Genomic DNA, 22,499 nt, shown 5'->3' on the forward strand with positions numbered 1-22,499 from the left:
ACATTATACAATCATCAGTAGATATCTCCATGGATCTCATTGGTTTTAGAAGGCAGCCCACCACCACCGTCACAAAGGCAACTCAGGGTGGGCAAAAAAAAGGTGTCCCAGCCAGCAGTGCCAACACCCCACAAGGTATCACTAATGAAAGGTGCCCCATGGTAAATAGAACACTATTGACTTCCATTACTAAACAAGTGACAACAACACATCTCTGATCACAATGGAGACACTTCACAATATATTGGTGAGGTCAGTTCTGTTTTATTAAATTTACATTCAATCACCTCCTCCAGTCCAATGATGAGTTGAGGCTCCAATAAATACCGGTACATATTTGGCTTTGTTTGTAACAGTATTAAGGAAAAAAAAATTACTGGTCTGGTTGACAACATGGGAAGACAAAAATGTTGCACATCTACAACTGGTTCGAATACTTCTACAAATTACTAATGCTTTGAACTCACAATGTGTGATATTGGTGTTGAACACATCAAGAGGACTGTTTGAAATTCTTTGCTGTTATAACAAAGGCATTAATCATTAACAGTTGAATTAAGAACACCAAAGAAAATTCATACAAGCGCAGTTTAATGTTCTTTTTACCAATAATCCACAGTAAGATTTATTAGAAAATGGTCACTCTGGATTCTGTTTCACACAATGACATTGTGGCTTCACCACTGTCCCCACCCCACTCCAGCCCAAACTGGCTCACCCATCTAAATACCATACAAGGCTTTAAAGCAATGTGTGTTTACAAAAGGAAAATAAAAAGAATTAAGTGTTATTTAACAATTGGGGGTATGGATTGCCCTTGCTAAGATTTTATATGGACAGAAAGTTATATTTCATCTGTAAATTTCTTGCCTTGTTATGTAAGTTTCTTGCTTTGATCTATGACCATGCACAGTGATGCAGAGCCCTGTAAAGGACTGCACTCACAACTTTGCCTCAAAATAAAAATATGTAACTGTCAGGCTGCTTAAAATTTATTCTGAGAATATGATACACAGATACTCTGTAACTGGATTGATATTAGCACAGAAAGGTCTCTGCTTCCCATGTTAGATTGTATATAGTGGAAAATTACTGACTTCTTTTAAATGGAAAATTGGCTTAGAGTCTCCAATGACTCTCCTTAAAAAGGGGAAAGGAGTTCCAAGGAATATGAAATGGAATATATAAATACAGGCCTAGGTCAGGGAAAAAAAAGGTAACCATTGACAGAATGCCAAACTTCGCATTCCTTTCTGCTTCCGACATCCACTGTGTTGAAGAAACTCAAGGTTTTCAGAAGTAGGCAGGAATGTGGGTCTGAGGCAGAAATCAAATCAGCCGTGATCTTATTGAATGACAGAGCTGGCTCATTGAGCTGAATGGCCCATCCCTGCTCCTAAATCCTTTGTTTAACTTCAGTTACTATCTCAACAAAAACTGGCGAAAGCAAACTTTGGTTAGGGTACAAAGATTTCGTTTCTCAGTGAATACAGTGCTTTGTTTGATAATAACTGTTTACAACTTCATTAATAAGTCACAAGGGCACTGAAGAATATGGAGTCAAGGTGGCTGGATAGTGATAGGATACAGACCAGAAATCACATGACACCAGGTTATAATCCAATGGGTTTATTTGAAAACACAAGTCTTACCTTTTGTTCAGATGTTAGTGAGTCAGGTAGTGTCAGACACAGAATTTATAAGTAAAAGTTCATCGGTGGTGTGACCCTTTGAAGATGTATTAAACAAACCTAAGATGCTGTTAATTCTTTAATCAGTTAGATTGTTTTAATTGATTAGTTTGTATATGTAAATCCCCAAATTCTTTTGAAGTCACAGTCCTGAGAGAAATACAGGTTTTATCAGTGTAAAGAAGAGGTGACATATTAGATCAGTCAATGCATATTAGATGTTTCGCCTTGCTTAGAATCTGTGTTTTGGTTTGGAGTCGGACTGGTTTTATTATGTACATCCACATCAGTGGTGTGACCCTTTGATCCTTTACTTATAAATTCTGTGACTGATACTACCTCTCTCATTAATCTGAAGAAGGAGTAAGACTCCAAAAGCCTGTGTGTTTTTAAAACCTGTTGGACTATAACCCGGTGTTGCGTGATTTCTGACCTTGTCCATCCCAGTCCAACATCCACATCCAAGATAGAGACCAGCCAAGATTGCATTGAATGGCAGAACAGGCATGATGGGCTGAATGGTCTTCTGCAATTTCCGATTTGTCTGGCTGGTTTTGGGCTCTGAGACAGGCTCCTTCAGCAAAGCCCCACCCACAATTCTGTCATACCAATGATTGGCCTGATCCAATGTCAACCATCAAGTTAGGTATTTGGATTGGCTGGATGATGCTTGCAATGAGAAGGCAGTTTTTTCTTATTAAAGATTGGAGGAGCTGATGAAGGGCACAATCTCCCTCACATTAAAAGAAAATGGGAAAAGCACAGTGGGAAGTGACCTATTTTAATAATGATTTCTGAAGCTCATTAAAAGAAAAGGGTACCAACAGATTAAACAGGCAAAAACAAACTGATTTTAAAATATGGAAAAAGAAGAAGAGGTGACAATAAGATCAGCTGTACAAGAGTAGCTAAAATGTTGCTGGAGTTTGGATTTGACATGCAATAGTGACTATTTCAGATGTTCGGATAGATGGAGCATTGTCCAATTTGGGGTTAAATTTAATGGCATCATCTACAAACTGGAACACCCTCCATGTCCCTGCCGCCCATCAACCCCTTAAAAAAACTGTTTAGCACAGGAAAAGATTCAATCCCAGCTGCCCACTCCAGACAGCAGATCAAAAACTGAAGTGTGGCAAGATATTGTTCACTCAGAACAATCTTCACACAAAATAGAGCAGTTTAACACTCTGTGACATGTTGACAGTTTTAGACTAAATTACTGACTTGACCACGACTGGGAAATCAGAATCTCCATAAAGTGGCAGAAACTGTCAAATACAGAAACTAGCCATAAGTGATTGCAATCTCCAGTAAAGCAAAATGTCTTGTAGGGAGTTTGAGTACTTCACTGCGATTGATTCTTCTCGACAGATAACCTACGGAGAACACAAAAAGGGCAATGGCATATCTGCGCCCATTTCCCTCCTGGTAGTAGGTAGGCGCTGGGGGTGCAGAGCAATGAGAGCCAGGGTCAAGCAACTGCTTGTGCAGAGGGTTGTACTGATCTCCAGTGCCACTGGATCCCGTTCTCTTCAGTGGGAGATGGTGTTCAGTGATCCATGATTGAAGACGTAAATTTATGGTTCAGTTGGGTATCGCCCAATCACTTGCAATGCCACCACAATATGCAAAAATGGACCCAATCAAATTTTCAGATGTGAAGCCTTTGGATTCCCAGTTTAACCAATGAAGCCGCTTTCTTTGTAACAATGTCCATGATTGACTGAAAGTGACCCCAGGAGGATAAAGGCTTCTCCAGAGGCCAAAGGGAGAGGAGGGACATTGTTAAGACACTTCAGTGCCCCGTTCAGTTCAACGCATCGAGAGCAGCACAAACTTGAGCGAAGACCTCATCCACTGTACCCTCTGCATTTACCTAATGATCAGAAAGAAAAACACAGGCAGCAGCTGAGTGAGTCAAATTGTTTCAAAACTTTTTCTTCCAGTTCCATCCATCCCCCACCCATCCTGCCTCTCTCTCTGGGTGACTGTAATGTTTAGATCTTTGAATTCTCGGAAGACTATTTGACAACATGGGGCACCACAGTCAAGTTCAACTCCTGATGCAACATCCACAAACACTCACTTCCCAACCCGGTAACATTTGATATATGACTTGGGTCTGGTTGACCTGATCTCTTCAAAGGCGAGAGAACCAAGGTCAATTTTAGACTTACTTTGATAGCTATACCACTATCAGATAACTCAGTGAACAGGCAACAAGTTTTATTGACACTTCTATGGTCTCTAATGACAGAGTGTATATTGTATTTACCATTGAAGTTGCTAGGCTGTGCTTTGACCTATAGGTCTCTGTGGGTAGAATAGAACTGGGGCCAAATATTGAAGCCTCTCCAACTGATGATATGGAACCACAGTCTGCAAAGGACCAAAGGCAAATCTCTCAATTACGGAGAGGCAATTAGGTACGTGTAGCTTGAGGGCAACCAGGCAACAAGGGGTAAGGTCGGGGGGGGCTAGTCCTCCATGAACCCCTCCAGTCGATACAGGGATTGAAACCATGCAGTTGGCATTAGTCTTCTCCGCCCTCTTGTTTTTTAGCCATCTGAGCTAACCAACTCCCCTGTCAACTGATAAACAGCATCAATTCATCATGCTTCTGGCCGATGCACACCAGGGTGTGAATGCATTGGGCAGGACCACCCTGAGCAATCACGTACTCTTGTTTTTGATTTCTAATGGCAGCCTCTGTGCTTGAAAAGGACTTTCCCTGACTCTGCTGCCACTGCACAGCTCAGCCCAAACTTAATCCAAAATTCAGATGCTCATGGATTACCCACAAATTCCCTGTACGTGGCTCTCAAGCTTATTACATCCCCTGCTTCATGCACTTTATTGATTTTCAGAGTCATCTCAGAATTCAACACATAGAGTTGGGATATGAGAAGAATGCTCCCATCGAGCAACTGTTTGCTTTTGTAACTTTAACAAGTATTATCACATTGTTGCTGTTCCAGGCCTCACCTTCCTAATGATGCCCCTGGGCTGGTAGAAGTTGATGACTGGTTCAGTTGCTTTGTAATAGGTCTCCAGGCGTTTTGTGATGGTCTCCTCATTATCATCAGCACGCCCACTAGTCTTTCCTCGTCCCAGGAGCCGTTTGATCATTGTCTCCTTTCCAGCATCGATGTACAAGAGCAGGGAGGGAGGCCCAATCTATGGGAGTGAATAATATGCATAGTCATCTGGAGATTTGCCAAAATCCAGCTTGCAATTCTCATTGCTTCTCTCATTTTCTCTCTCACAATGTCTGAAATCAGAACCCTGGCTTGGTTTTCTTCTTTAGTCACTTGTACATCCTTTAGCTTTGGTTGGAAACATTTCCAATGTGGACAAACAGAGTCAAGTGTCAAACACTCCCAGATCAGACACGGAACAGGTGACTTACACAGTAAACCCCTCACTACACTGTCCCTCAGACACTCCCAGATCAGACACGGAACAGGTGATTTACACAGTAAACCCCTCACTACACTGTCCCTCAAACACTCCCAGATCAGACACGGAACAGGTGACTTACACAGTAAACCCCTTACTACACTGTCCCTCAAACACTTCCAGATCAGACACAGAACAAGTGATTTACACAGTAAACCCCTCGGCACACTGTCCCTCAAACACTCCCAGATCAGAAACAGAACAGGTGATTTACACAGTAAACCCCTCACTACACTGTCCCTCAGACACTCCCAGATCAGACACAGAACAGGTGATTTACACAGTAAACCCCTCACTACACTGTCCATCAGACACTCCCAGATCAGACACAGAACAGGTGATTTACACAGTAAACCCATTGGCACACCGTCCCTCAAACACTCCCAGACTGGCCGAAGCCAGAAGAAGCTCACGGCCATGTCTCTGATGAAGCTTACTCCCTCTGGTGCTGGTAGGAGGTCAATCCTTTGGGAAGATCCTGTTCCAGGAAATGCAGTTGGTCCATGACCGGCTGATGTACAGAAAGATCTCTTCCTCGGGAAATAACTGGGTTTTCCCTCACCTCTGGCAAAACTTGTAAAGAATTTTCAGAGACAAAATGGAAAAAAAGAAATGTATACTAAAGTGTGTCAAAGATTATGGATGGTTGGGGAGATGGGAAGAATACTTGCTCTTAACTGATTCCAATTAGAATCACTGTACACACAGAAAAGAAACCTTAACCATCAATGGCCGTGTCAAAGACAAATATATTGCTATTCTGAACAAACAGTTCCCACTAAGTCAGAAGTGGAATGACATCACTGCCAGTGTTTTGCCATGTGTTGGATGTACTACTGGAGATGTGAATATTTAATCTTAACAACTAAATCCTCCATCCTCCTCCACTGCCATCTGTCTTCTCCTCAAGGCTCAAGGTATCATCCCAGAAGAAATCCCACACTCACTCAAGTCACCAGTTTTCAGTTGGGAGCCTCAGTGGTGAGAAGCAGCCAATGGAAATCACGCAGAAGGGGAGGTTTCTCCATTTCTAAACCCAACTGCTTTGTTCCCTGATCTCACACATGGCTCTTTTCCTGTGGGAAGTGACCGAGGCAAGGAGCTCTGGCCAATCCATTTCAGTGCCCCGCAGAACCAAAGCCAGCGGCATCCTCACCACTCTGTAAAAGTCAGGACACAAATCACCTCAACTGCAAGCCCTTCACTGCCATTCTTGCTGCAGGGAGTGGCTCAGCCCTGACCAATATTGTCAAATCCAGCTCATTCCTGTTATTAACAGAATTCCTGAACTAATTGTCTCTGATCCTGAGCTCAAATGTACCTAGGATTTCCAATCCAGTTGGAGATAGGGTCCAAAGATGGCCCTAACAGTTTCTGCTTTCCTAAGTATGCCACTGATAAACTGAGTAACACACAGCCTTTTATCTTAAAGAAGACTGACCCATTGGTTCACAGTTCAACCGCACATAGTGAGGTGACCGTGCTCCTCTCACATCTGGTTCACACTGGGAGCCCCTAACTTACCTTCAGGTTTTCTTCGTCCCGTCCTGGGCCGATGGTAAAATCCTGTTGCTGGCCTAGGTGGTGGACCTTTCTGGGTTGGTTTGGGCTGCAACTACTGCTTCTTCTGCTACACCATTCAGCTCTTCAGTCCTTCAGGAAACACCTCGCCCCTTGTCCTAGGTTCTCACTGTGAGTGGGTCTTGTATTGTGGGACGTATTTTTTGAGAAAGGAACTTTAAGTGCCGCACTTGCCCAGATTTATATTTGATCTGCACAGTCAGTCTCAGAAAGTAATAGAATTGTCCAGATGAAGGCCATTCACCCCACCATGTCTCTGACAGCTCTCTGAGCTGAGACAATGTACAAAATGAAGGTTTTTTTCCCCTCCCACAAACCATTTTGAACAGTGAGATTAGATAAAGTGCTTAGATCATGAAATAGTTCAGGGGACATTGACTCTCGCTAGCAAGGCTGGCATTTAGTGCCCAGTCCCAGGTGCCCTAGAGAACCAAGGGTGCTACCACAATACATTTCAGTTGGGAGTTCCAGGATTTTGATCTGAAATTATTAAGAAATGGCATGGGTACATGGCCAAGCAGTGATGCAGTGAGACTCAGAAGGGATCTTGGGAGGTGATGCCCTTTCTAAAGCACCAGCTATCTCTGTTGGTCTGACTAAGGGAGCCTGTGGATTTGGGTGATTGTGTTGTCATCACAGTTACCAGGGTTGCCAGGCCTAAGGTGACCAGGCATTGGGAATGAAACAATTTTTAAAAATATCTCGCCTTTACAGCTATGGGAGTTGAAGAATGGAGTCACTAAATTTACTGAGTGGCTTCCGCTGGTCACCCTACGTTTATGAGGCAGGAGCTGACAACACAAAGCAGTCAGACATTAAACAGAAATGAGCACTAATAAGTTAGAAATTAATCTAGGTCCTGCTCTGTTGTCAGCACATTCCTGACCAGGAGGTTACACAATTAAATAGCGTACAAGGAAGTACATTCAATCCATTCAGTTTGCTTGTGTCTCAGATTTCAAAACACTCCCTGCTTAAGAATTGCTTCAATCTCTCGCAATTGTCACACAATGTAAAGTGTGTCCTCACTAACACTCTGGTGTAATAGATAAGTACATCATTAGGGAGAATATGATCATTCAAAATTAGAGCACAGGACATTCCCACTTTACTGAAGACAACATAAAGCAGTTTAATGAGTCACTCACCAGCCCTCACCCGGCATTAGCAATTCTGCACCACACTCTGCTCAGCCCCCCATCCCACACACCACACCCCCCCAGACACACACACACACACACACACACACACACACACACACACACCACACCACCTGCCACTTAATACATAAGCTTCGACTCCCTTTCCCCCCACCCAAGCTAAATTTGGGGCAGTCCCACCATCACTTCAAGGCATCAAACCCACTCAGTTTCACCGTACAAACCCACAGGACTTTCCCTCCTGTATTAACAACAACTTCATCCTTCCCCACCCTCAAACCCAGAATTGCCATCGTTCTACTTAATTCTTACTGAGGATTGTACCCACGGTAAAGAGTAGCTCAGCTTATCCCCAGTCGGCAAAAAACATACATTATCACTTCTTCTTGCAACACCAGAGTCCTCACTAAACCAAGAAGAAGTTACATTTAGAGATAATGGTAACTGCAGATGCTGGAGAATCCAAGATAATAAAATGTGAGGCTGGATGAACACAGCAGACCAAGCAGCATCTCAGGAGCACAAAAGCTGACATTTCGGGCCTAGACCCTTCATCAGAGAGGGGGATTGGGTGAGGGTTCTGGAATAAATAGGGAGAGAGGGCGAGGCGGACCGAAGATGGAGAGAAAAGAAGATAGGTGGAGAGAGTATAGGTGGGGAGGTAGGGAGGGGATAGGTCAGTCCAGGGAAGATGGACAGGTCAAGGAGGTGGGATGAGGTTAGTAGGTAGGAGATGGAGGTGTGGCTTGGGGTGGGAGGAAGGGATGGGTGATAGGAAGAACAGCTTAGGGAGGCAGACACAGGTTGGACTGGTTTTGGGATGCAGTGGGTGGAGGGGAAGAGCTGGGCTGGTTGTGTGGTGCAGTGGGGGGAGTGGATGAACTGGCCTGGTTTAGGGATGCGGTGGGGGAAGGGGAGATTTTGAAACTGGTGAAGTCCACATTGATACCATTAGGCTGCAGGGTTCCCAGGCGGAATATGAGTTGCTGTTCCTGCAACCTTCGGGTGGCATCATTGTGGCACTGCAGGAGGCCCATGATGGACATGTCATCTAAAGAATGGGAGGGGGAGTGGAAATGGTTTGCGACTGGGAGGTGCAGTTGTTTGTTGCGGACTGAGCGGAGGTGTTCTGCAAAGCGGTCCCCAAGCCTCCGCTTGGTTTCCCCAATGTAGAGGGAGCCACACCGGGTACAGTGGATGCAGTATACCACATTGGCAGATGTGCAGGTGAACCTCTGCTTAATGTGGAATGTCATCTTGGGGCCTGGGATAGGGGTGAGGGAGGAGGTGTGGAGGCAAGTGTAGCATTTCCTGCAGTTGCAGGGGAAGGTGCCGGGTGTGGTGGGGTTGGAGGGCAGTGTGGAGCGAACAAGGGAGTCACGGAGAGAGTGGTCTCTCCGGAAAGCAGACAGGGGTGGGGATGGAAAAATGTCTTGGGTGGTGGGGTCGGATTGTAAATGGCGGAAGTGTCAGAGGATGATGCATTGTATCCGGAGGTTGGTGGGGTGGTGTGTGAGAACGAGGGGGATCCTCTTTTGGCGGTTGTGGCGGGGGCGGGGTGTGAGGGATGTATTGCGGGAAATGCGGGAGACTCGGTCAAGGGCGTTCTCGATCACTGTGGGGGGAAAGTTGCGGTCCTTGAAGAAGTTGGACATCTGGGATGTGCGGGAGTGGAATGTCTTGTCGTGGGAGCAGATGCGGCGGAGGCGGAGGAATTGGGAATAGGGGATGGAATTTTTGCAGGCGGGTGGGCGGAAGGAGGTGTATTCTAGGTAGCTGTGGGAGTCGGTGGGCTTGAAATGGACATCAGTTACAAGCTGGTTGCTGGTTGCCACAATGATGCCACTGGCCTAACCAGTGATTTACAAAGTTCAAGCACAATCTCTTTGCTTTATATTCCATTCCTCTATTTCAAAACCCAGGCAGATTGTGAGCTTGACAAACCACTTTGTCAATCTGCTCCACTATTCTCAAAGATTTGGTACGTCAGAACTGCAGCATTGAGAAACTTTTTCAAAGTTTTTTTGTCTTGCACATATCAAGGCCATTCAGGAGAAATGTATAGGGGAAACAACAGTCTGTTCTATCAGAGGATAGATCTGATTTTCTGATGAAGGGTCTAGGCCCGAAACGTCAGCTTTTGTGCTCCTGGGATGCTGCCTGGCCTGCTGTGTTCATCCAGCTTCACACTTTGTTATCACAGATCTGATTGGTTGCTAAGTGAACTCTGACTGGTACAAGCATTGTCACAGAAAATACATAAGTAAACGATGACTGATTTAACTGCCAAATCTTGTTTCAATTTTAAGCCAGGCAAATCGTGTCGATATGGTCAAGATATTGCCCTGCATTGATAAATGTGCAGTGTGTGTACATGTTCTTTTGTGTCTGCAAAGCAGTATGAGGTAGCAAGATGAGTGGTACTGCAGTAACAGGGTGCTCTATCAAGTCAAAAAGCCATTCTGTCAATCACATCAATTTTCAGTGCGGGCATAATGCTACATTTGTAGGCCAAACGCCCACCATATACATTGTTTCAAACATCTGTTCACAACAGGCAAGTTACGGTGCACAACTAGTCCATCCCTGAAAAATTCAAAACACAATGCAAACATTAGATGTGATTTCACAATTGGATGATATTTGCTACACAATTCTGAGTTGCCAAAAGAAACACTGACAACCAGATATAATGAGAACTGCAGATGCTGGAGAATCCAAGATAACAAAATGTGGAGCTGGATGAACACAGCAGGCCCAGCAGCATCTCAGGAGCACAAAAGCTGACGTTTCGGGCCTAGACAACCAGTTGATGCTTATCAGTTGAGCTCACAGTACAGGAAGTTGTATGTATTAATACACAGGGCCACTATGCTAGCAGGCAGAAAGAATGTAGACACACACCATGTCTTTAGCAACTCAACTAATTAGATGGCAGCCAGCAGGGCAATGCCTTCATCAATTTTAGTCAAACTTCCTGATTTAAAACTTAAACAAAGCTTGGCAATAACAGTCAGTCATCATCAAACTGGTGCATTTTCCTTGATCTCTACAACTTGCTAACCAATCAGCACTCTCTTCTTATATAGTATAGATGTTAATCTCCCTCTACCTTTTTTGTGGACTGTCATGATGAATACACGACAAAAAGCTTTGACAAAATGGGCCTTTTTTCTGAAAAAGGATCTAGGCCTGAAACATCAGCTTTCCTGCTCCAATGATGCTGCTTGGCCTGCTGTGTTGATCCAGCTCTACACCTTGTAATCTGGGTCTTTTTTCTGCTGAGTTTTGGGATATTTTTATGTTTGGCTATTACAGTCTTTCTAGTTATCTACATTCTCAATTTGTGTAATTTAAAGAATGCTGACTTGTCATTTTAATCTCCCAAAGTCCATTTATCATTTTACACCCCACCACCGTGAACTCCAATTGCCAATGTCTCTGCCCTGTTTACCATCCTGTTGCCAATAGCTCCCATCAGTCTTTGCAGAGTTGTCACATTTCACATCATCTACTGACTTTATACCTCTGTCCCCTACACACAAATATTTTAAAGACTGAAGAGAGTTTGGATCCAAATATGGTCCTGGGGGAAGTGCAGACCACCTTTTCAGTTGTATGAGCTTGATATTAGATCACTACTGCTCAGCTCTTAATCCAAATTCTTAGCAACTCCTTCTGCCTCAGTGAGCTACTTTCTCCTTTAAAGAAGGAGTGATTTCTATATGAGCCACATAGTACGAGTCTGCAGGTATCCCTCATACCATTTTGAGCTGTGCCTCACATGGAGAAGGGTACAAAGTCTCCCACACCCTATTTATGGGTACCTGCCTGAATTTGTTACTGCAATCACCGGAGATAACCTATAGCTGGCCACTCTTCAATTACTGACTCCACTGTGAGAAAAAAATCCACATTCTTCAATGGCCTTTATTCTAAATCCATCCTCCACCAATCTGTGCTTCACTGCTGTACCATGATAGCCACAGTCTGGCTTAAATAGAAGGCAAGCTTTACACGGAATGCTGGCACAGTATCACACCCCTTTCAAAGTAATGATTTTGAGAGTAAGTTAATGGGCAGGAGACAGCAGCTAATGAACTACTGGAGCTCAGCCTCTGCATATTTGACCCCGGAATCGCAGATCAATCATATCAGAGTGGCAGCATTCACAAAGCCATTCCTGGAACCACACTGTTGACTTGCTGCACATACAGATACAAGAGAGACAGAATCACATGCTCTGAGGCATCTGACCTCAACAGAGTTTGCATAGAAACTCCAATTTCAAGTGGTGTTGAATAATAGCGCACACAACTTGGCAGTTGTCATGACAGAAGCACTCACACCCTAAGAAGAATGTGCTCTTCTTGACCTAGGTTCTGCATGTTTTATTAAAAGGTTTTGCCTATTCACACTTTCCACTTTAAAGATATGAAGGAAGGGGGTCCTTCCTTCTCAGAAGATCAGCTACATCTTAAACAATAACTGACCATTCTAGAAGTACGTGCTTGATCAGCCAGGAAGAGAAAAGGAGGGGAAGTAATCCAAGTTAAACCTACAGAGGACTCTCTTTCTCAGCCTCTTCCCTCACCTGAGGCGTGGTGACTCTCAGGTTAAACCACTGCCAGTCATCTCTCTCTCTCTCTCTCTGAGAGAGCAACCGTATGGTCTGGTAAAACTGGCAATTTTATGTTTCTTTTAAAGCCAAAAACACTAAATTCTGCCTTATGATTCTTTTTCAGGAGAACTGTTTAATAGACCGGCATATCAGACAGCTAGCTCCCAAAGTCAAAGTGATTTGTAATGTTTGTGGCTGAGTAGTTAATTTATTTCACAAGAGTTGACATACCTTTGGTCATCGTCTTTGCAGGATTAAGCCAGGCGCAGTGCATCTATGTTAAACTTTCTATACGTTTAAAGTCAGCTCCCTCACACTTTCGAATCTACTGACCCTTATTAAGAACTTGTTACTGATAAATACACGTAGACAGACAAACGCATAAACGGCCTGGGTCTTCACAATTTTTTGTGATTTTGATACGTGCAAAAGGAATTCACTTGGAAAGGCTGCAGGCATGTCTAAAAGACTCCCCTGACTCCAGTTGTCATATCAGCAAAGTTGGATGAGGATGTCTTTTGTGAAAGTTGAAAGATTTTTGTTTCCCAGCTAGTGCAGTCCTTTTACAGCTCAATATAGGATTGGGATTTTCAGCAAAGTCCCCTTGTGTTTTGACCTTGTCACTGATTGACAGCAACGCAACATGCAGTAAAGTCAACATGGCACACAATTACACTGATATCAAAACTCCAAATCACCTCCCCTGTGTTTCTGAACTTGCAATCCTCAATGGATTCTCAAGGATAAAAGAAAACTCTCCAGTCTCTCCTGAGTACAGATTGGGATTTTAGTTGATAATCAGGAACCCGTACAATTCCATCAGTACCAATGTCTCAGACCTTCCTGCCAATCCCGTTTGGACACGGTGAGACACACAGGGATTCCACTGTGCAATCTGTTAACTCTTAGCCCAGACATTGAGTGTCATCAGACTATTCAGACAAGGCAGGCATCACAGTAGAGCCTGATCCTTACCTCAGACAATATCAATGACAGAGATAGATTAACTCTGGAAGGGGGCACTGAATTTTTATGACTAATTTACTCTGACTTTGCCAAACACTGTCAACACAGCCTCAAGCCTAACTAAGAGGAGAAAATTATTTGCATATATGCAACACTTTTCATAAGCTGAAGTTACTGGAAGTACCGTCAACTAAGTACCTCTGAGGCATGGATACTGTTGAATTGTAGGAAACACAGCATCCAATTCGATCACAGGAAGCTCCTGCAAACAGCAATGAGATAATGGCCTGGACTTTATAGTTCTAATGATGGTAAAACTGTCAGCAATCATCACAGTAACAGACAGGGTACTGGCAACAAAACCTGGAATTCACACCTGCACACCTAAATGTGCAAGCTCAGGAGTAACTCCCTGCTTTTTCAAAAGGGCAGGCTGTTGAACTTCCCATTTTCCGTACAGAAATCCCATAAAAGCACTTGAATTACCACGAATATCCACTTTTAAGATGATTAGGTTTGCTATAAAGCCTTTGAGAAATTTACATTTTGTTTAATAAGACATAATATAGCTTTTAACACCACACTTAACCATAATTGCTGCTGACTAGTCTGGGGGCAAGCCGTGAGAAAACATTCCTGTATTTCTGGAGTGCCAAATTTCTTCATTTTTACAGGATTGCACTGTGGGTTTTCAGTATAATCGAAGGTATATATTTTTAGAAAGTTATGATATTTCAGGCTCTACCCTTCATTCTAAGTCTTGGCCAAAATAAATACGTCACTCTCTATAAAAAGATTAAAAAGTGAAGGATATTCAGTGTATTTTATATCCTGGGTTGCTGTCTATGAGAATACTTGAATATGATTGGTTCAATGAAAAAATCCCTCCATTAGATTAATGTGGGGTAAGGAGAAATCTTAAAGGTCTCTAGAGCTTTTCAGGCAGCTTCCTGTGTATACAGTGGTGAGTGCAGTTACCTCTTCACTGACTGCAAAATCTAGATCAAATAGCCATATAATCTATCTATTTCAGTGATTTTGATAAAGGGATAAATATTGGCCAGAACCCCAGGGAGAACGTCCCTGTTCTAACTTGAATCATGCTGTGGGATCATTTTGATAAACAAAGGGAACAGTGGTCCAAGTGGTCTGATCGTAATCCCCGTACCCCATAAATCGCATACCCGCTTCTCAAATTCTTCGCCTTGCTTCACTTCCCGAGGGTAGCCATCGATCAAGAAGCCCTTTGAGACATCGGCTTTTGCAATCATAGCCTCCTTCAGCATTTCCAGGATAGTTTCCTGAAGAAAGGAGATACACAGGATGTCCAATGTGCAGTAACAGGGAATACAAAAATGCATACTATTCACACCACAATCTGTGCAAATGAAATGAAAAGCCAGGGGAACTATTTACCAGGCAGCCTCTTGTCAGTGGTGGGTAAATTGTTGGGGATTCTGAGAGACAGGACTTACATGTATTTCGAAAGGCAAGGACTGATTATGAATAGTCAGTATGACATTGTGCGTGGGAAACAATGTCTGACTAACCTGATTGAGTTTTTTGAAGAGGTGACAAAGAAGATCGATGGAGGCAGAGCACTGTCTATATGGACTTCAGCAAAACAGTCCACAAGGTTCTGCATGCTCGATTGGTTAGTAAGGTTAGATCATATGGGATCCAAGGGGAGCCAGTCAATTGAATACAAAATTAAATTGAAGGTAGGAGGCAGAGGATGATGGTGGAGGATTGTTTCTCAAACTGGAAACCTCTGACCAGTGGTGTTCCACAAAGGTTAGCGCTGGGTCCACTGATTTCTCACCATCCAGATAAATTATTTGGATGTGAATGTAGGAAGAATTGTTAGTAAGTTTGCAGATTACATCAAAATTGGTGGTGCAATGGACAGTGAAGAAGATCACTTCAGAGTACAAATGGGACCTATTGGGCCGAGGGATAGGCGATGAGGTTTGATTTAGATAAATGGGAGGTGCTGCATTTTGGTAAGGAAAACCTGGGCAGGACTTGTACACTAACGGTCGGGCCCTGGCGAGTGTTGTCGAACAAGGAGACCTAGGTGTGCAGCAGTTGGTACTGCAGCTGCTGGTAGATGTGGTGGTGAAGAGACCAAGCCTTCATTGAGTATCGGAGTTGGGATGTCATATTGCAGCTATACAGGACATTGGTGAGACCAATTTTAGAATCCTGCCTACAATTCTGGTAGCATTTTTATAGAAAGTTGTTAAACTTGAGAGGATGCAGAAATGATTTACAAGAATGTTGTTGGGACTGGAGGGTTTGAGTTATAGGGAGACAACAAATAGACTGAGACTTTAGAGGTTTGTAAAATCATGAGGGGCATGGATAGGGTGGATAGCTAAAGTCTTTTTCCCAAGGTGGGAGATTCCAAAACTAGAGGGAATAAGTTTAAGGTGAGAGGGGAAAGATTTAAAAGGGACCTGATGGGCAACATTTTCACACAGAGGGTGGAATGGAATGAGCTGCCAGAAGAAGTGGTGGAGGCTAGTACAGTTACAACAGTTAAAAGGCATCTGGATGGGTATATGAATAGGAAAGGTTTGGAGGGATATGAGCCAAATGCTGGCAAATGGGGCTAGGTCAGATTGGGATGTCTGGTCAGTGTGGATGAGTAGAATCATAGGGTCCATTTCCATGCTGTACATCTCTATGACTATATATCTGACCAAATACATGGGGTTAATAGTGCCAAAGCTCAAAGTTCATGTGGAATGAAGCTACAGTCGGGATAACTTACAGCCTGAAAGTGTGAGATATTGGTGACTGAAGCTCATTTTTTAGTTACTGTTTAAAGTCCTGGTTTTGAAGTTTTGAGGACGGAGTTCTGTGTGATTATACTGAAATGTGTGGTGTTGTGGCCCAGCTATTACAGGCATTGTGAATACAGTCCTATGTTGCGAAAACAAAGACAAAGCTGGGATATGGAGCAAGAACATTGACAGGTCACTCCATGCCCGCCCAGAACAATTACTCACTAAATATGAATGTGGCAGCAACAACAACAATGTGCATTCTAATGGCACCTTTAATGTAAGCAGGGAAATGCTGCTTCCTTTGACAGGAGGGTCAGTAACAAAAGGATACAGATTTGAGATAATTGCTAAAAATTAATAAAAACCAGGAGGGAACTGAGGCAAGAGAGAGATAATGGGAACTGCAGATGCTGGAGAATTCCAAGATAGTAAAATGTGAGGCTGGATGAACACAGCAGGCCAAGCAGCATCTCAGGAGCACAAAAGCTGACGTTTTGGGCCTAGACCCTTCATCAGAGGGGGGGATGGGGAGAGGGAACTGGAATAAATAGGGAGAGAGGGGGAGGCGGACCGAAGATGGAGAGAAAAGAAGATAGGTGGAGACAGTATAGGTGGGGAGGTAGGGAGGGGATAGGTCAGTCCAGGGAAGACGGACAGGTCAAGGAGGTGGGATGAGGTTAGTAGGTAGCTGGGGGTGCGGCTTGGGGTGGGAGGAAGGGATGGCTGAGAGGAAGAACCGGTTAGGGAGGCAGAGAAAGGTTGGACTGGTTTTGGGATGCAGTGGGTGGGGGGGAAGAGCTGGGCTGGTTGTGTGGTGCAGTGGGGGGAGGGGACGAACTGGGCTGGTTTAGGGATGCAGTAGGGGAAGGGGAGATTTGAGGCAAACCCTTTTTGGTTATTTTTCATGCAGCAAGTTGTGGCCTGATTGGCTGGTGGAAGTAGACTCAATAGCAAGAGAACTGGATAAAAACTTGAAAGGAAGAAAATTACAGACTGGGACAGGAGAAAGGTACAGGCTGGGTGTGGCAACTTGGGCAGCTGTTTAAATGAGCAGGATAGCATGATGGGCTGAATAGCCTCCTGATCTGTTTGATACTGGGAAAAGATTCAAAGCATTTTGCTGGAGGCCAATCAGACCGAAAAAAAAACAAGAAAAAAAAGGCGCTACACTTTCTACACCAGATACAAAAATGAAGACAAAATGCACTTCGGGCCACAGGGATTTTGGATCAAAGCATTTGCAGCTTGGCAAAATGTCCAAGGTAACATAGAGAACATTACAAAGGAAGGTTCATGCAGAAACACATTCGGGTGAAGGGAAATAAGAAAGTGTGGAGCTGGATGAACTCAGGAGGCCAAGCAGTATCTTAGGAGCACAACCTGCTGAGCAGCCACTGTTAACATTTTGGCATGTAGAAATTGTGTGAATCACAAAACAGTAATCTCAGAGCCAACGCAAACAGCGTTGTTTCACTGCTTGGGGGAGGTGCATACTTTTACTGAGGGATTCTCACTGTGATTGGACTTACCAGAGGCACGAGTTCTCCTCCCTCCATAATTTTGTGGAAATTCTTCCCTCTTTCCGAGCCAGAACTGACCTCTGCCCTCAGCAGGTCCCCAGTGGATAGGTGGGTGTAGCCATATTTATGTACAATCTTCTCACACTGAGTTCCCTTGCCGGATCCCGGGCCACCTAGTTATGGAGCAAACAGGAGACTGTATCACCAAAACAATGCCAGGTCACAGCTGGGTGGGCCCCAAATCAAATGCAAACTAATGTGAACAGAAACATTTCAAGATATTTGCAAACACACCGCATTTTTTTTTGGAAATGTATCTTCCCTGCCTAATTGTTTGCAGACCCGCCCTATGACCTCCTTTCATTTGTAGGTCCAGATAGAGGTCCGAGTCATAGGCACTGAATCAGATCCTTCGTCAAACCAGTCCATGGCAAATATAATCCGAAACGAATCACACCTAGTCTCACCTGCCTGATTCTGGCCCATATCCACCCAAACCTTTCCAATTCATGTACTTATCCAAATGTGTTTTGCATGTTGTAACTGTCCCACATCCACCACTTCCTCTGCCAGTTCATTCCACGTACAAATCACTCTCTGTATAAAACTGCTGCTGCTCATGTCCTTTTTAAATCTTTCTCCTCTTGCTTTAAAAATATGCCCTCTAGTTTTGAGCTCCCCCACCCTAGGGAAAAGGCCTTTGTTATTCATTTTATCTAATCCCCTCATGATTTTATAAACCTCTATAAGGTCATCCCTCAACATCCCATGCTCAGCTGAAAGAAGTTCAGCTTTTTTTAAAAACTCAAACCCTCTATTCCTGGAAACACCTTGGTAAGTCTCTTCTGAACCGTCTCCAGTTTAATAATATCCTTCCTATAACAGGGTGACTAGAACTGCACACAGTACTCCAGAAGAGGCCTCACCAATGTCCTGCACAACCCCAACATGGTGTCTCACTCCTCCACTCAAAGTTAAGTGGGTTAAACGCCTTCTAAACCGTCCTGTCTATTTGTGATGCAAGTTTGAAAGAATTATGTCCTTGAACCCCCAGGTCTCGCACTATCCAGGGCCCGACCATGAATTGTATTAACCCCACCCTTGTTTGCAATACCTCGCATTTATCCAAATTAAACTCCATCTGCCACTCCTCAGCCCGCTGCGATTGTTAACAAGCTGTACATACATACGATTCTTAAAGATAAGGCAAACCACAGCAATGATGACAGCGTTGGGCCTGAATGTGATGCACTCTATGAGGGAATTGCCTCACAACATGCACTCTTAAAGTACACACACAAGATTGCTGACCTCCATTACTACCTAGGAAAACAAAGCATCAGATGCATGACGGAGAAATTCTAACTTGAATGTAAAGTAAAATCCCACCCTTTGTGGAGGGAAATGTTCCCAGAGACCAGCTCAAAGGGTGAAACTGAGAGTAAAATTTGGAGTCAATGGGATGGGTTACCTCCACACAAAATTTTGAAAACCATTACATTCAGTGCAAGAGAGAATTCGATTAAAACTGGAGAAATAGTGCAATAAACCAGGAAATAAATAACATTTGTTAGATTGACAAATTATTTACTGCTCTCTCGATGTGGTCAGTGCAGAAAAGTATACTGTCATGTATTATTCGTGATAAACAACTGCACCTCCCAGACACGAACTGTTTCAACTTCCCTACTCCTTGGATGACATGTCGATCATGGGCCTCCTGCAGTGCCACAATGATGCCACCTGGTGGTTGCAGGAACAGCAACACATATTCCGCTTGGGAACCCTGCAGACCAATAGTAGCAACGTGGACTTCACCAGCTTCAAAATCTCCCCTCCCCCGACTGCATCCCAAAACCAGCCCAGCTTGTCCCCGCCTCCCCAATCTGTCCGTCCTTCCTTCCACCCCATCACCTAACTCCCCACCTACACTCACCTTTACTGGCTCCATTCCGGCCTCTTTGACCTGTCTGACTCCTCTTCACCTATCTTCTCCTCTATCCATCTTCTATCCACCTCCCCCTCTCTCCCTATTTATTTCAGAATCCCCTTCCCATCCCCCATTTCTGAAGAAGGGTCTAGACCCGAAACGTCAGCTTTCCTGCTTCCCTGATGCTGCTTGGCCTGCTGTGTGCATCCAGCTCTACACCCTGTTATCTACAGTGTATTGCTGTGTTGTGCAACATTGCAGGTCTATGAACAACATGACCACCAACAGTCCAGTCCTAGAAATGGTTTCATTATGTCATCATCGGATGCATTTTATGAATTTTTTGTGTCTTTTCAAAATTTTAATTTGTTTCCTTGAATATTTTCCTCTTTATGACCCATTGTATGCCGTTTTGGTCACCTTACCTGAGGAAGGATATTCTAGCTATGGAGGGAGTGCAACAAAGGTTCACCAGACTGATTCCTGGGAGAGCAGGACTGACATACGAAGACAGACTGGATTGTTTAGGATTCTATCCACTGGAGTTTAGAAGAATGAGGGTGGGTATTCCATAGAACCCTATAAAATTCTAACAAGACTAGACACAGGGTAAATGCAGGAAACAGGTTCCCGATGATCAGGTAATCCAGAGCCAGGGGTCATAGTTTAAGGGTATGAGGGTAGGTCATTTAGGACTGAGATGAGGAGAAATGTCTGCACTTACTGGTAAGTCTGTGGAATTTTCTGCCCCAGAAAGCAGCTGAGGCCAAAATATTGGATGTTTTCAGAGGCAGTTAGTCATAGTTGTTAGGGCTAAAGAGATCAAAGGGTGTGAGGAGAAAGCAGGAACAGGGGGCTGAATTGGATAATTAGCCTTGAGCATACTGAATGGCAGAGCAGGCTTGAAGGGCCGAATGGCCCACTCCTGCTCCTGTTTTGTATGTTTCTACAAATCCTAAAAGTGGGGAGCTGAAACTGCAACAGGTGATACAGTGCACTGAATCTTTCATACAGTGAGGGTGCCTCCAATGGGATTTCACCGTGTATTGACCGATCTTGGACTGGCTGACGCACCTGACATACCTGGGCCGTTCAGCCGGGGAAAATACTCTGCAGGAGAAGGCTTGGAGAATGGAATTAGAAATGATACCATTGGGAAAGAATGTACTCAATGATTCAGCAAATTAAGACCGGTACCATAGATGGTCACAGGCTGAGGATTCAGGGTAGATGGACAGAGATGAGGACCCATTTCTTGACCCAAAGAGTAGTGAACCTGTGGAATTCATTACCACAGGAAGTAGTTGATGCCAAAACACTGAACGTATTTTAGAAGTGACCAGGCATAGCATATGGGGTGAATGGGATTAGAGTTTATGGAGAGAAAGCAGGATTAGGCTATTGAGTTGGACGATCAGCCATGATCGTGAAGAATGGTGGAGCAGGCTCGAAGGGTGGAATGGCCTCCTCCTGCTCCTATCTTCTGTGTTTCTGTCTTTCTATCAACACTCTGGTGGTTCTGATGATGAAGAATTCTTGCTAATGAATTACTGAGCATGAAGCAATTTCTTTTTCACACGAGGGTGAAGCAGATCTTGGTAAGGTACTGTAGAGAGAGATGAGTAGCGTAATCTATGAAAACACTGATTCTTGCTTATCTTCAATCATAAAATATATTGGGCCTTTAAAGTTCCAGCGTTTGCCTGGGAGTCAAAAGGAGGAGGAAGAACCAAAGGAGATTCTTGCTTAAAAGTAAAAATAATGGGCTGGAGGACGTCTGGTTCAAATCAGGCATCAGACAGGAGACACAGCCCCCTGAACACCTGGCTTTCCAGTATAAATCCAAAGGAATGGCCACCTTAATCATTGCTGGGCCCAACTTCAGGAACTCCGAATTGAACTCCTCTCTGCTTCATGATGAAGGGCAACTACCAGAATTTAGAAATAGGTTTCATTGTCATGTCTACTCAAGCACAGGGATACAGGAGTACAGTGAAAATTTTATAATGTCACCATTCACAGCACCTAGGTAAAAAAAACTTAGGTGAAGAAGTAGAAAAATAAAGAAATAAGTTAAAAAGCTTAACATTACAATTCTTGTCAGTTCACATCATCAAAGTGCAGCACAGCACTGGGTGATAAAGGCACCAACCTTGACAATGCTGCCTACCAAACTAATAACAAACAGGAAGCTCAGCAATGTTTTGGAGGATCCATGTGAAACTCATCTTGGCAAAGGATCAGAAATCTTTGGAGAGTTTATTGAGGGAATTGCAAATATTAAAGAAGAGGTTGTGAGAGATACGGAACCTCCTTTATTAAAAGATCAAACAGCAGAAATCAACAAAACCAATACAAGGTTTTGTGAAGTCATGAGCTCCCCTCACAAGAAATAGTAATGAGCTGGGCTGAAGCAGTTGCTCTCTCTGGTTATGGGGATCTATAGAGTAATGAGGGGAAAACAACTGAGAATGGAGAAATCGTTCCGTCCTCCACTCCTGCTTGCTAAAAATCACACGCCAACTCCTCCATACACCAAACTAATAATTAAATGATAAATCCAATGAACATGTGTTCAGAGAAAGGCAAGAGTGAAATATTCCAAAGAGTGATGGAGGGCAGTGAGTAGAGAAGGAGATCAACACTTGCAGTATGATCTGAAACCGGCAGATAGCAGGATGGTCAGAGATAAAATGGAGAAAATTTGAGATAGTTCCTGTAGGTGGCAGGAGAGAGCAAGGGAATAAGAGATAATGGGAACTGCAGATGCTGGAGA

General features: G+C 43.8%; 1 protein-coding gene across 5 annotated transcripts in view; it reads right to left on the bottom strand.

The window, feature by feature from the left end:
- Positions 1–242: 242 nt before the first annotated feature.
- The window catches only part of LOC125465429 (adenylate kinase isoenzyme 1-like), a 154,749-nt gene continuing 132,492 nt past the window's right edge, over positions 243–22,499 (bottom strand). For all 5 annotated transcript variants that reach the window (XM_048558945.2, XM_048558949.2, XM_048558948.2 and 2 more), the window contains 4 exons: positions 17,803–17,966; positions 14,666–14,782; positions 4,680–4,871; positions 243–3,570 (listed from right to left, as the gene is read on the bottom strand). In XM_048558945.2, coding sequence (XP_048414902.2) covers positions 3,502–3,570; positions 4,680–4,871; positions 14,666–14,782; positions 17,803–17,966 — 542 coding nt within the window. In that variant the 3' untranslated portion in view covers positions 243–3,501. The remainder of the gene's footprint in view (positions 3,571–4,679; positions 4,872–14,665; positions 14,783–17,802; positions 17,967–22,499) is intronic.

The sequence above is a fragment of the Stegostoma tigrinum genome, chromosome 29 (genome assembly GCF_030684315.1).
Source record: "Stegostoma tigrinum isolate sSteTig4 chromosome 29, sSteTig4.hap1, whole genome shotgun sequence".
Taxonomy (NCBI): Eukaryota; Metazoa; Chordata; class Chondrichthyes; order Orectolobiformes; family Stegostomatidae; genus Stegostoma; species Stegostoma tigrinum.